The sequence below is a fragment of the Mesoplodon densirostris genome, chromosome 3 (genome assembly GCF_025265405.1).
Source record: "Mesoplodon densirostris isolate mMesDen1 chromosome 3, mMesDen1 primary haplotype, whole genome shotgun sequence".
Lineage (NCBI taxonomy): Eukaryota > Metazoa > Chordata > Mammalia > Artiodactyla > Ziphiidae > Mesoplodon > Mesoplodon densirostris.
The window spans coordinates 122394237-122410074 of NC_082663.1; the positions used below are offsets into that span (position 1 = coordinate 122394237).

Sequence of the window (15838 nt, forward strand, 5' to 3'; positions counted from 1 at the left end):
AAGCACAAGGACAAAAGAAGTAGAGATGTTTCAGAAAGGATAAGCCCTTCAAGCCACCACATGACTGAATAATGGTTCTGCTACTCAGTAACTTGGGGCCCGTCCCTTAGGAGACCCGGGGTCTCCTAGCCGGTGAAGCAGGCAGGATGATGTACATGCTTTTTTTTAGCTGCGTCGGGTCTTGGTTGCAGCACGCAGGCTTCTCTCTAGTTGCAGCGCATGGGCTTCTCTCTAGTTGTGCCGTGTGGGCTTCTCTCTAGTTGTGGCATGTGGGTTCTCTCTCTAGTTGTGGTGCCCAGTCTCCAGGGTGCATGGGCTCTGTGGTTTGTGGCACGTGGACTCTCTTGTTGAGGTGCACGAGCTCAGTAGTTGTGGCGCGAGGGCTTAGTTGCCCCGCCACATGCGGGATCTTAGTTCCCCTACGAGGGATCGAACCCACGTCCCCTGCATTGGAAGGCAGATTCTTTACCACTGGACCACCAGGGAAGTCCTGATGTACATGCTTTTACAATCCATTTGAGCTGTAAAATCCTCTCATTCCAGACCACTTCCTTTTGTTTATCAGTTCCACTTTTGTAGAAGTCTTGTTGAAGACACTGCAGAGTCAGCCTTTTCCCAAGTTTATTCCAGGAAATTTTGTTTTGGGCCCAAACTGATGAATGTTTTTTTCATTCTGTCCTATATTGTAGACTGATCTAGGTGCTGGGGATATAATGGTAAAGAAGACAGAATCACTGTACTTAAAGTTTACTTGGTAGTTGTGGTGGAAGACAAACAAGAAACCAAATAGGAAAGATGGTTTCAGATACTGTTAACTACTATAAAGAAAAGAAAACTGGGTAAGGCAGTGGCCAATAGTGTTGGTCATTGGGATGCTTTCTACTGAAGAGGTTGCATGTAAGCTAAGACCTGAATGATGAAAAGATCTGGGAGAAGAGTGTTACAGGTAGAGGGAATCTTGTTCAGAGGCTGAGGTTTGGAGGCATGAGCTTTGTATATTGGAGTAACAGGAAGGCCATTGGTGCTGGAGCAGCATGAAGGTGGTTGATAAAGCAATCAGAGGTGGGCCTGTGCTCAACCATGTAGGGCCTTACAGTTTTAATTGTGATCCAGATGCAATGGGAAGCCATTGGAAGGTTTTTAAGAAAAGAGATGGTTTGAACTGATTGACACTTTGAGAAGCGCATTTTGGGTACTGGGTGGAGAATGGACATCAGGGGAATAAGAGGCAGCAAGAGACCAGTTAGTTGAGAGGTGTCAGATATGATGGGCTTAGGACCAGCAGGAGAAAAGTCATTTCATATCACTTGGTCTGAATGTAAATGATACAGTGATGATCTAATCCTTGCAGTTAAATGAACAAAGTACTGAGGCGGGTTAGTTTTGGTTCTTTGTTTGGGTGTTTGAAGGTAAACCCCTTTTAGTCTATTTGAATGTTTTCTTGGGTTCAAGAAAGGTGACCCTCTTTTTTCTTTTTTTTCTTTCTTTTGGCGGTATGCGGGCCTCTCACTGTTGTGGCCTCTCCCGTTGTGGAGCACAGGCTCTGGATGCACAGGCTCAGCGGCCATGGCTCACGGGCCCAGCCGCTCCGCGGCATGTGGGATCTTCCTGGACCGGGGCACGAACCCGCGTCCCCTGCATTGGCAGGCTGGCTCTCAACCACTGCGCCACCAGGGAAGCCCCTCTTTTTTCTTTATGAAGAATATTTGTACCACAAATAAATGGATTTTCTAATTTCTCAGTTTTGGCTAATAATATTGTCAAAAATTAAAAATGCCCCAACACCTCAATATTCGCCTTCTCTATGTGAAAGTAATTTGTAAAGTGTTCATCCTTTTCTGTAGTATGAAATTTTTTTTATCATTTCATTTTTGTCTTTTTAAATTAAAAAACTGGTTAAATATGACATGTTTAAAATTATATATTTCACATCTTTCAAAACTCTTCAGATGCTGCCTTGGCAAGAGAAGAGGAGGTTTCCTGCCCCTCTGATGACTGAACTAATACGAGGGCTGAAGTGTGCAGCACATCCATGAAATCCTAGACAGTTGTACCAAATCCCACTCCTTTGCTAAGAGCAGAGCTGAGTGACAGGGGACTTTAATTAGAGCAGCTTTTAGAAGGCCCGAGAAAATAAAAAAAAGTGCATTTGGCTGGGTTGGCCTGACTTGTGTTCTGATGTGCCTCTAATTAAATCATCACTGTTTCTCTTCTCAGGGATCAATGAGCAAGGGCTCTACCGAATCGTGGGGGTCAATTCCAGAGTGCAGAAGCTGCTGAGTATCCTGATGGGTGAGTGCAGTGGCTCTGCCAGGCAGTTCCCAATGGTTGAAGGGGGAGCCTCTTGAGAAGGAATCTGGGTGTCCAAGAGGTAAATCCCAGAAATCAACTGACCCACACACCAGTGGTCATGGCCACAGGCATTACTGGAAGAGACATTAAATGGAATTGGACAAAACAAAAAATGGCCGGTACAAGGCTCCACACCCTCTCTGTGGACTTGGTTACCACCAGTCCAAGTAGCGCTCCACCACTCATGTGACCGCCACACCCTACTCTGTCTTTAATAGCTCATGACTCCCTCTGTCCTCTTTGGAGACCAGCATTTCATGGGGCACACCCATTGCCCAAGGAAGCTCAATCCTTGTAGCCTGCAGAAGACCTCAGATCTCATGTTCCGCATGACTGAGGAGGTGTCATCCCATGACTCCCAGATAAAATGTGTAGAAGCAGTTAAGTCTTCTGATCCTCTTTGCTTCTAGACTTCCACCTAGTCTCTGTCATTTGAGCAGCAGAAGCTACTTTGCAGCTGGCTGGTATAAATATAAAACCACTATCTCTAAATGTGCAGCATTTGAATCAAAAACCCATGAGCCAATGAGCCAAATTTGCCTTGGCTGCAGATTTCCTGTATTTTTAGATATGAATGCAGGCAGCCTCGGTGAGTCACGTGGATCTAAATGGCAAACAGATCAGATTTCACAGATCCGTGGCTGTTACTCATCCCCATGGAAGCCTAGCCATGCACTGTTAGAGATAGACTGTCGCTCAGGGTCCCCGCTCAGTGTTTTGGGCAGGGACACTTCTCTTTGTTAGTATTTGTCTTTTTTTTTTTTTTGCCATCCCAGTTTCTGAAAATAATTTTCATATGTATAGAAATCTCGTCTCATGTTGATCAGAAAAACTCTCTTTTCGAGAGAGCTACTCGCCTCTTGTAAGCAAAGTCTCATGTATGGTAGTTGCAGTGAGATCAGTTTGTTTAGCCATTCACCCTATGAAGGACAGCTGGGCTATTTCTAGTCTGGGGGTGAATAATGCTGCTATAAACACTGTGTACAGCTTTTTGTATGAAGATTAATTTGTTTCTGTGGGATAAATGCCCAAGAGTGCAGTTGCTGCGTTGTACGGTGATATGGTTAATTTTTGAAAAGTTCTAATGTAAGAAAGAATGAAGAGTCTAACAGGTATCAATCCTCAGTCTTTCATTTCCAATCAGAGCTGCAAACATTTGTGGAGTGTCTGCTCTCAGAAGCAGATTGTCAGGTGCTAGAGATGAAACTTTAGAAAGAGTCATTCTTTGTCTGCAGAGTATCCAGGTAGGGGGAGTTATGCATGTATGTGAAAACTGTAATGTAAAATATGATGCTGGCACCCAGTGGGAGCTGGATCTAGAAGATGGAGTAGTGAAGGAGAGAACAGAAGAATAATTCAGATTCAGGACATGTTATAAACCAAGAGTATTGATTTCACTAGTAGTAGTAGTAGTATTTTAATATTTGAAAGTACTTGAGGCTGGAACAGGAGAGTGAAAGCTGAAAAGCTGAAATGGCCCCTTTGGTTGAGGAACTTGAATATTGTGCTAAGGAGTTTGGGGGTTTTTTTTCTCTGTAGGAAGTAAGATGCTATTAAAATTTCAGAGTAGTGGAGTTATATGTGTTAGTACTCTTTTTATACAAAAGTGTCAAGAAGACAATTCAGAATAGCCATTTATTTGTTCACATTACTGGTGAGTCCAAGATGGCAGAAGCATGGCAGGGTCTGGTGACTCCACATTTGTTGGAGGCTTTCCCACTCCTTTCTTCTGGCTTCTCATTATTTGTAAGCTCTACTTGTCTTCGTATTGACTATATTCTCTGTGGGAAGGTCCCAGATAATCCAGCCTCAGTGGTCCTTGAAGCTTGTATCACTGAAAGGAGAGTGTCTTTCTTGACGGTTTTGACAGAAGGTCCCAGGGTGGACTTTGATTGGTCCATATGGGGACCATTCACATGATTCATTTCACAGTCTCAGGCCAGTCACATGACATACAGAAGATTGATCCCCATGGCCTGGATCCTGTGCCTGTCTCTGGTGATCCCATGCCACCTCTAGGAGGTTGGTGGTGGTGGGGCAAGTAGGGTGTGTGAGGGGTTAGTCCATAGAACCCTGGGGACTGAGCAGGATTATTAATAGAATGATGGAGGAGTGCTTTTCTGAAATAATGCTACTGGGTGATTTTTTTTAAAAAAGTATGTCCAACATAGGTGTAACTCTATCAGATGCTAGTTTTAGGAGGATAATGCTAGCAGCAATGTGGAGCACACATCTGATCATGGAACACACGGAGGAAGAAGACAGTTGGGGTAGATTAGGCAGAGGATACCTGATCAATGGCTGAACGAGATAGCTGCTCTGAGGTCAGGAAAAAAGGACAGGCTCAAAATGACTGGAGAAAGAGGATCAGCGGGACTTTGTAACCAACTAGATACAGGGGAGTCGAAGGGGCAGAGAGATTTCAGAGGCAGCAGATGATTATGTAAGGTGACACTAATGAAAAGAAATACGACATTTTAGACGGGTTTGCTAATTTAAAAAAGGACCATCTTAGCTCATTTGTGCTAAGCAAAGAGTGGTATGAAAAGATCTTGTTTTTATCACTTCCCTTAGTGACCTTTGAACAAGATATTTGTCCTGTTCTCTTCCTCAGTTTTCCTAGGGACAGACAAAATAATCATGAACATCTCAGAAATGTCATGAGAAATAAAAACCAGCAGCTGAAAAGTCACAAGGCCAGCTGTCTCTGCCAGGAGGCATTACAGATAGACTGGATCCCAAACTGAGGTTCAGCCAGAGTTGAGAGATGGCCACAGTGCAAGATCTAATCAAAAGTGTTGAAAATGGTATCTGGGATTCTTACTATCAATTAAGTTAAACATGAGATAGTTAAACATGAGATCTTGGAATTGCGGGATCAATTAAGTTAAACATGAGATCTTGGAATTGAGGGATCACCCATTAGGCCAGAGAAACTCCAGACCTGAAGGCAGAGCCCTGTCTCCCTTCCCCTTTGTGAACATGCTCTCATCTTCATCAGTTCTTGGTACTTGTACTATACTGGGTTAGCCAAGAGTGTAAAAAAATATGGCTCCTATACTCCAAAGCCTCTCCCTGACATGGCTGGGTTGAGTGTGAACCATTCATTCCCTATTCTGGGATCTGTATTCACTGGATGCCCTATTATGTACCAGGTACTAAGATTTGGATTATTGGTCAGTCTCTCAGAAATGGAATAGTGCATTTTTATTACTGAAAATATGAGTTAGAATTAAGTAAAACCAGAGGCTTCCTTTGATCACTTGGAGTTGGCTTTGTGTACTCTTGATACATTGGGGGACTTTAGGTAGGAGGAAGAATAGAAGAACCAGACTATGAGAACATCGTATTTTGCTGATTAGGATTCCTTAAGAAAGCTTGCCAGAATTTCTCATAGCATATGCGGTGTGGCCTCCTGCTAGTGTCATACCAAGTGCTGCCCCTCATCCCTTCCTCCTGGCAACAGAGGTCATTAGTCTTTGAAGAGTGAAGAGGAGGAAGACTTGTAGATTCCTAGAAATAGAGTGGCTTCCATGTGTGTACTGTTTGTTCGTTTACTTTTCCTCCCCCCTTATGTTAAGTAAAGATAAATCTTTCTAAAGTTTAGCTCAACATTTAAAAAATATAGACAGCTCTGTCTATGCATGTTCAGTACATGTCTGTCTCTCCCTGTATAGTTTTTTATGAGTTTTTTTTTAAATCAATTTATTTATTTTTGGCTACATTGTTTCTTCGTTGCTGTGCGGGCTTTCTCTAGTTACGGCAAGTGGGAGCCTCTCTTCTTTGCGGTGGCTTTTCTTGTTGGGAGCACAGGCTCTAGGCACACGGACTTCCGTAGTTGTGGCACATGGGCTCAGTAGTTGTGGCTCGTGGGCTCTAGAGCGCAGGCTCAGTAGTTGTGGTGCATGGGCTTAGTTGCTCCGCGGCATGTGGGATCTTCCTGGACCAGGGCTCGAATCCATGTCCCCTGCATTGGCAGGCAGATTCTTAACCACTGTGCCACCAGGGAAGTCCCCTGTATAGATTTTAAATACCTTTTTCTGATTAAAAGTTATTAGTGGTCATAGTAGCAAATTTGGAGAAATAGAAAAAGTAGAAAGAAGAAAAATAAAAGTCGGGCAGGCCAGAGACAATCTTTACTGACCATTTCATCATATGACTGTCACCTTTTAAATATAATATTCTATCATATAACATAAAAAATACAAATTGGAATCACACTGTGCATATATAATGCTTTTAGCAGTCTTCTTTCACATAACAATACAGTGTCTATTTTATGTTACTCAAGTTCCTCTAAAGTGCGACTTTTTGGGTCATGTATTTTGTAGGTCAGCCCCCTATTCCCAGATCCATAGACTGCATGTATTGTGTAGGTCAGCCCCCTATTCCCAGATCCATAGACTGATTTCAGTTCTTCATCATTCTAGAAAGCACTCAGGTGAACATCCCTATAGGACAGGATAGCAGAGGTTTAGAGTGTACATTTTGGAGTTAAGCAAGTTATAATTAAACTGCTTGTCCATTTGACTTTACACAAATTATTTAAGCCCATCTAGTCTTCTATCTCATTATCTGTAATAGTAGCCTCTGCCTCTGTAATAATGGGAGGATTAAATGAAAAGATGCATGTGGGTTGCTGAGTCCAGAGCCTCCACACGTTAGTCACTAAATATTAGCTGTTGTTATTTTTAATTTTTTAAATTTATTTATTTATTTATTATTATTATTATTTTTTGGCTGCATTGTGTCTTCGTTGCCGTGCAGGGGCTACTCTTTGTTGCAGTGCGCGGGCTTCTCTTTGAGGTGGCTTCTCTTGTCGCGGAGCACGGGCTGTAGGCGCATGGGCTTCAGCAGTTGTGGCGTGCGGGCTCAGTAGTTGTGGCGCATGGCTTAGTTGCTCCGCGGCATGTGGGATCTTCCCAGACCAGGGCTTGAACCCATGTCCCCTGCATTGGCAGGTGGATTCTTAACCACTGTGCCACTAGGGAAGTCCCTATTTTTAATTTTTATATGCATATTTAATTATTTCCTTAGGGTTTATTTATTTATTTATTTTTGCGGTACGCGGGCCTCTCACTGTTGTGGCCTCTCCCGTTGCGGAGCACAGGCTCCGGACGTGCAGGCCCAGCGGCCATGGCTCACGAGCCCAGCCACTCCGCGGCATGTGGGATCTTCCCGGACCAGGGCACAAACCTGTGTCCCCTGCATCGGCAGGCGGACTCTCAACCACTGTGCCACCAGGAAAGCCCTAGGGTTTATTTTAAGATGTTGAATTGCTGGGTCAAGGAATGTACATGTTTTCAAGGCCTTTAATTGATATTCCCAAATTTGCTGTCAGCAAAGTCTGCGGTGAGTGTCCTTTACCACACACATCCTTGCCATACTCCATTACTTTTTTGCATTTAAATTATAAGTATTTTTTAAAAATAATTCTGGTGGAAGCTGGACATTTTTCCTATGTTTCTTGCCTATTTTTATTCTTTCATGAATTGCCTGTTTGTGTTCTTTCCCTATTTTTCTATTGATGTATTCATCTTTTGAATTTAAGACCTTTTTAGGTATGGAGGCTATGTTACCAATATTTTTTTTCAGATTATTATCTTGAACTTTATTTATGGTACTTTTGTTTTTGTTTTGTCTTATGAATATTTAAAATTTTCATGAAGTCAAATCTTTTATGAAGTCAGTCTTTTTCATATATGGATTATGCCCTAAAAGACCTTACCCGTTTCAGGCTACAAAAACTTTTTATTTTCCTTAAAATCCATCTGGAATATATTCATGCAAAAAGGAAACTAACTCTCCTTTTCCTCAAATACTTATCTGATTGACAAATAACCATGTAAGGAGAAAATTTCTCCCTTTCCACTACTTTAAATATCACCATATAGTCATTCTTTTATACATGTTGGGGTCCAGTGAAGGAGTTTTCACACGTATTTTTCTAAAGGAAAACAAATTCTTTTTCTGTTTGTTATCTGTAATTCTCAGTCTTTAAAAAAATAAATCGTCTCCTTTTTTCATTTTTTTTTTTTTTCATTTTACAAATTTAATCAGTTATACATATGCATATGTTCCCATATCCCCTCCCTTTTGCGTCTCCCTCCCACCCTCCCTATCCCACCCCTCCAGGCGGTCACAAAGAACCGAGCTGATCTCCCTGTGCTATGCGGCTGCTTCCCACTAGCTATCTACCTTACATTTGGTAGTGTATATATGTCCATGCCGCTCTTTCACTTTGTCACAGCTTACCCTTCCCCCTCCCCATATCCTCAAGTCCATGCTCTAGTAGGTCTGTGTCTTTATTCCTGTCTTACCCCTATGTTCTTGATGACATTTTTTTCTTAAATTCCATATATATGTGTCAGCATACAGTATTTGTCTTTCTCTTTCTGACTTACTTCACTCTGTATGACAGACTCTAGGTCCATCCACCTCATTACAAATAGCTCAATTTCATTTCTTTTTATGGCTGAGTAATATTCCATTGTATATATGTGCCACATCTTCTTTATCCATTCATCCGATGATGGACACTTAGGTTGTTTCCATCTCCGGGCTATTGTAAATAGGGCTGCTATGAACATTTTGGTACATGTCTCTTTTTGAATTATGGTTTTCTCAGGGTATATGCCCAGTAGTGGGATTGCTGGGTCATATGGTAGTTCTATTTGTAGTTTTTTAAGGAACCTCCATACTGTTCTCCATAGTGGCTGTACCAATTCACATTCCCACCAGCAGTGCAAGAGTGTTCCCTTTTTTCCACACCCTCTCCAGCATTTATTGTTTCTAGATTTTTTGATGATGGCCATTCTGACTGGTGTGAGATGATATCTCATTGTAGTTTTGATTTGCATTTCTCTAATGAGTAAAGATGTTGAGCATCCTTTCATGTGTTTGTTGGCTGTCTGTATATCTTCTGTGGAAAAATGTCTATTTAGGTCTTCTGCCCATTTTTGGATTGGGTTGTTTGTTTTTTTGTTATTGAGCTGCATGAGCTGCTTATAAATTTTGGAGATTAATCCTTTGTCAGTTGCTTCATTTGCAAATATTTTCTCCCATTCTGAGGGTTGTCTTTTGGTCTTGTTTATGGTTTCCTTTGCTGTGCAAAAGCTTTTAAGTTTCATTAGGTCCCATGTGTTTATTTTTGTCTTTATTTCCATTTCTCTAGGAGGTGGGTCAAAAAGGATCTTGCTGTGATTTATGTCATAGAGTGTTCTGCCTATGTTTTCCTCTAGGAGTTTGATAGTGTCTGGCCTTACATTTAGGTCTTTAATCCATTTTGAGCTTCTTTTTGTGTATGGTGTTAGGGAGTGATCTAATCTCATACTTTTACATGTCCCTGTCCAGTTTTCCCAGCACCACTTATTGAAGAGACTGTCCTTTCTCCACTGTACATTCCTGCCTCCTTTATCAAAGATAAGGTGACCATATGTCCGTGGGTTTATCTCTGGGCTTTCTATCCTGTTCCATTGATCTATCTTTCTGTTTTTGTGCCAGTACCATACTGTCTTGATTACTGTAGCTTTGTAGTATAGTCTGAAGTCAGGGAGCCTGATTCCTCCAGCTCCATTTTTCGTTCTCAAGATTGCTTTGGCTATTCGGGGTCTTTTGTGTTTCCATACAAATTGTGAAATTTTTTGTTCTAGTTCTGTGAAAAATGCCATTGGTAGTTTGATAGGGATTGCATTGAATCTGTAGATTGCTTTGGGTAGTAGAGTCGTTTTCACAATGTTGATTCTTCCAATCCAAGAACATGGTACATCTCTCCATCTATTTGTATCATCTTTAATTTCTTTCATCAGTGTCTTATAATTTTCTGCATACAGGTCTTTTGTCTCCTTAGGTAGGTTTATTCCTAGATATTTTATTCTTTTTGTTGCAATGGTAAATGGGAGTGTTTCCTTGATTTCACTTTCAGATTTTTCATCATTAGTATATAGGAATGCCAGGGATTTCTGTGCATTAATTTTGTATCCTGCAACTTTACCAAATTCATTGATTAGCTCTAGTAGTTTTCTGGTAGCATCTTTAGGATTCTCTATGTATAGTATCATGTCATCTGCAAACAGTGACAGCTTTACTTCTTCTTTTCCCATTTGGATTCCTTTTATTTCCTTTTCTTCTCTGATTGCTGTGGCTAAAACTTCCAAAACTATGTTGAATAAGAGTGGTGAGAGTGGGCAACCTTGTCTTGTTCCTGATCTTAGTGCTTTTTTCATTTTTTAATGTTTGTTTTTCTCTTGATTCTTTGCATTATAGCAAAATTCTAAAACTTGCACCCTATATCCATGCCATTTATTTAAATTTCTTTTGGGCTGATTTTTTTTTTGCTGCTTATAATGCAAATTTTAATTTCGTAATTGAATTTTCAGTGTTTTTACTAACTTATTTAGCTCTTTTCATTTCTGCCTTTCAGCTATCACCTTTATTATTTCAGTCTGTTTCTTTTTTTGCTTTGATTTCTTATTTCACAACATCCATATTTTTCTGAATTTATTTATAATACAGAACAGATGCTTTCTGAAGTGTTTTTAGAGTGCTTTGGTTTCTGTGTTTCATGAAAACAAGTATTTTATCAGCTTTTTAATCTTCTTTTTCATTAAACCTAAACACAGAGACGTTTATAAATCTTTGCAGTTAACTTCACTGTGGGTAGATTCTCCTTGCTCTGCTGCAGTTTTCCTGAGTCCTGTTAGAATCATCCTCTCACATGATATTAGAGCACTGTTGTGCATGGTTCCATCCAACTTTCTGGTGCTCTTAAATCTTTCATTTAGTGTGGACCTACCTGTACTCATGAAAAGATTTCTTCTGGTTCTGCTATTTGGTCATGGTTCTGGGAGAAGTGGAGTTACTTCCTGGTTAATCTGAAGTGTGCTGTGGTTCTTCACTTGTCACTCTCATATTTCTTCTAGGACTTTCCCCTTCTGAATTCACTTCCCTTTATATAAGCAGACACCCCTCCACTTTCTGTCCCAGTTTCATTTCACTGCCCGGATTGTAATCTCAGGATACTGAGCTGTGCTCTGGTTGGGTAGGAGCAGTGCAGCATGGCACCCCTCCCTTGGGGTGGCTTCGGCTATACTTTAGGGTGGGCGGAAGGCCGTCGTCTATCACATTGTTCCCCCAGGTGGGTCTTCCTCCGGGCTTCACCTGAGCTTTGCCTGGTGGATATTCCCCTGGGGTCAGGCAGAACGTTCACTGTGAGCCTCATTTTCTGTGCTGTTGAAACTTTCTGTCCCTTTGTGTGTGTGTGTGTGTGTGTGTGTGTCTTTATTAGTTTCTCACAGTGGTGGTGAAGGAATGCAAGTTTAGTGTTGCTATTTTTTCTCTTCTTATCCTGTAACGTCTTCCGGTTTTGTTTTGAGTTTGTTTTTTGTTTGTTTGTTTGTTTGTTTTACTAATGTTTAAAGTAAGGTTGGTGCTATAGAGAACACATGGAAGGTATTAAATTGTGATGCTTTAAAGCACCAAGTTACAGTAGCATGCCTCACCCACTGATATCTGATCCAGCCATGAACCGTCCTTCTGACTCCTCTGGGACCTTCATTTCTCACACCCTTTCACAGCGCAGCATAAATAAAAGCAAGCAAGAGCTTCTTCCCTAAGAAACCCTAAAGTAATAGATATTTTTCATGACAACTTCTAAGACCTAAAGGCTTGCAGAAACAGCCCCAAGGTTTGAAGGCTAGCCTCATGGAAGCAGCAGAGTCATGCACGTTGTATACTTCCAATTTTAGCCACCAGTAAAGGGGAACAGACAAATGATGACCAGGACTGGGAGAGAGTAGACTGCTTGGATGAAGGATTGATCCTTCTGGGAACTAGTAAGGTCACTATTAACCACAATCTGGACTTGCCAGAGAATGGAGACCACAGATGGATGCTCATCTTCCTGTCTGCTCTTCCCACTGTCATCTTTGCTTATAGGGATGCTTCAGGCAGGTTCTCCTAAGACAGGGACTTGAGACAGCAGTAGCTTTTGGATCTCAGAACAGAAGTGGCTGTAAGTACTCTGGATTCTTAGGCACGAGATATGGAAGGTGTTTAAAGTTTTTAAGAGGTACAACTTTTGTAATCAGAAAAAATTTGATAAGCAGATTGGCTTATCAAATTGCCAAGTATTAAATCTAGCCTTGCAAGAATTGCCTGTAGGATAAATAAAAAGAAGTCTTAATTTACACAGAGGATAGTATACTTACATGAACAACTTCCTCAAAGATGTAATGGAGATGGAGGATGTGAAAGGCTCAAGAAGATTTTAGAAAAAGACAAACAAAATACAACTAATGTTTAAATGCAGGAAAGCAAGACGATATTTTCTTTGGAATGACATATAGATCAGTGGAACAGACAGGAGAATCTAGAAATAGGACCCACTCAAATATGGTCAATTGATCTGTGATAAAGGTGTCAGAGTAATTCAATAGGGAAAGGACATTTGTTTCAACAAATGGTACTAGTACAACTGGACATCCATATGAGAAAAAAATAAATTCAACCCTTGTCTTAAACTATATACAAAAACTAACTCAAAATAGATTATAGGGCTTCCCTGGTGGCTCAGTGGTTGCGAGTCTGCCTGCCGATGCAGGGGACATGGGTTCGTGCCCCGGTCTGGGAAGATCCCACATGCCGCAGAGCGGCTGGGCCCATGAGCCATGGCCACTGAGCCTGCCCATCCGGAGCCTGTGCTCCGCAACGGGAGAGGCCACAACAGTGAGAGGCCCACATACAGCAAAAAAAAAAAAAAAAAAAAAAAAATAGTAAATAAAATAGATTATAGTCCTAAACCTAAGAGATAAAACTATTAAACTTGAAGAAGAAAACACACAAAGCAGGAACCATAAAAGAAAAATCTGATAAACTGAACTGTACCCAAATAAAAAAAAGCTTCTGCTCCTAAAAATATATTAAGAAAGAGAAAAGACAAGCTACAAGAGAAAATATTTGCAAAATATGTATCTGATAAATGATTTGTATCCAGAATGTATTAAAAATAACTCTTGCAATTCAGTAGCCAGAATGTAACCACCCCAGTTTTTAAAATGGACACAAGATTTGAACAACAAACAGTTCACCAGAGAAAATACACAGATGGCCAAAAAGTGCATGAAAAGATGACCAACATCAGTAGTCATTAAGGAAAAGCAAATTTTAACAATGAGTTATTTCTACACACCTACTAGAATAGCTAAAATTTCAAAATTAAACACATGACCATATCATGTGTTGATGAAGATGTGAAGCAACTAGAGTTCTCCTATTGGCTGGTGGGAATGCAAAATGGCCCAACTGTTTTGGAAAACCATTTGGAAGTTTTGATAAAGTTAAACATATTTATCATATGACCCACTTCTACATATTTATACCCAGTTCCACTCCTAGGTATTTACCCAAGAGATGAAAATGTAGTCCATAAGACCTGAATGCAAATATTTACAGCTGCTTTATTTGTAACAGCCAGAAACTGGAAACAACCCAAAGTCTACCAAGTAGCCAATGGATATGTCCATAAAATTGAATAGTACTCAGTAATAAAAGTATCAAACTACTGGCCTATGCAACAACAGGGATGGATTTCACAAGTATTATGCTATGGAAAGTGGTTGCCAGGGGCTAGAGATGGAGGGAGAGGGGATTGGCTATGGAGAAAGAAGCACAGGAGAATTTTTGCGGGGGGGTGTTGACAATGACCTACATCTTGATTCTGGTGGTGGTTACCCTATGACTATATATATATTTGTCAAAAATCATGGAAGTGTGTACTTTAAAAGGTTGAGTCTATCTCAGTAAGCTTGACTTTAAAACACACACATAGGACAGGATTCTAAATTTTCCTCCTCAGTAAAAAATGCAAATTAAAGCAGATGACTTTTTTTTTTAACCTATCAGATTGAATAAGATCAAAGTGTTTGATTACACATTGTTGTCAAGGATTTGAGGAAGGAGTCACACTCATGCTTAAATGTAATGGTACAACCTTTGAGAGGTTAGTTGAGCAGTATCTTTCCAAATTAAAAATGCACATACTTTTTGACTCAGAAATTCCACTTATAGGAATTTTTTCTCTAGGTAAGACATATACAAGGGAACAGTGGTTTATATCCTTGTTTACCATAGCAACAACCAGTGAACAACCTTCATCTCCATGAATGGGGGCATTAACCATGGTACAGTGAAGTACTGTAAGGTGGTGTACTTATATGGAACAGTTTCTTAAGATACTGTTAAATGAAAATAGCAGTGCACAGAACGACATCTATAATGTGCTTCCATTTGTGTTTTTAGAAAGCTGTACATATTCATAAAACTGCTTGTTTATGTACATACTGTTAGAGATTGCATACATGCACAAAACCAGTATTGAGTCATCTCTGGCACAGGAAAGCGTTACCTTTTGATGTTTATCTATTTATTTTGCTTGAATTTTTTTTGTTTTGGCCCGGTTCATATATTACCTTCTCAGTTGAAGAGAAAAAAAAATTTTTTTAATTTTTGAATTATATTTTATTTTATTATACAGCACATTCTTACTAGTCATCAGTTTTATACACATCAGTGTATACATGTCAATCCCAATCACCCAATTCAGCACACCACCACCACCACCACCCCGCCGCTTTCCACCCTTGGTGTCCATACCTTTGTTCTCTACATCTGTGTCTCAATTTCTGCCCTGCAAACCAGTTCATCTGTACCATTTCTCTAGGTTCCACATATATGTGTTAATATACGATATTTGTTTTTCTCTTTCTTAGTTCACTCTGTAGGACAGTCTACAGATCCATCCGCATCTCAACACGTGACCCAATTTCGTTCCTTTTTATCGCTGAGTAATATTCCATTGTATATATTTACCACATCTTCTTTATCCATTCATCTGTCGATGGGCATTAAGGTGGCTTCCATGACCTGGCTGTTGTAAATAGTACTGCAATGAATATTGGGGTGCATGTGTCATTTTGAATTATGGTTTTCTCTGGGTATATGCCCAGTAGTGGGATTGCTGGATCATATGGTAATTTTATTTTTAGCTTTTTAAGGAACCTCCGTACTGTTCTCTATAGTGGCTGTATTAATTTACATTTCCACAACAGTGCAAGAGGGTTCCCTTTTCTCCACAACCTCTCCAGCATTTGTTGTTTGTAGATTTTCTGATGATGCCCATTCTAACTGGTGTGAGGTGATACCTCATTGTAGTTTTGATTTGCATTTCTCTAATAATTAGTGATGTTGAGCATCTTTTCATGTGCTTCTTGGCCATCTGTTTGTCTTCTTTGGAGAAATGTCTATTTAGGTCTTCTGCCATTTTTGGATTGGGTTGTTTGTCTTTTTAATATTGAGCTGCATGAGCTGTGTATATATTTTGGAGATTAATCCTTTGTCTGTTGATTCATTCGCAAATATTTTCTCCCATTCTCAGGGTTGTCTTTTTGTCTTGTTTATGGTTTCCTTTGCTGTGCAAAAGCTTTGAAGT

General features: G+C 40.3%; 1 protein-coding gene across 3 annotated transcripts in view; it reads left to right on the forward strand.

Moving 5' to 3' along the window:
• ARHGAP26 (Rho GTPase activating protein 26) overlaps nt 1-15838 on the forward strand; it is a 494532-nt gene that overhangs the window by 284946 nt on the left and 193748 nt on the right. For all 3 annotated transcript variants that reach the window (XM_060093555.1, XM_060093556.1, XM_060093557.1), the window contains one exon: nt 2218-2292. In XM_060093555.1, coding sequence (XP_059949538.1) covers nt 2218-2292 — 75 coding nt within the window. The remainder of the gene's footprint in view (nt 1-2217; nt 2293-15838) is intronic.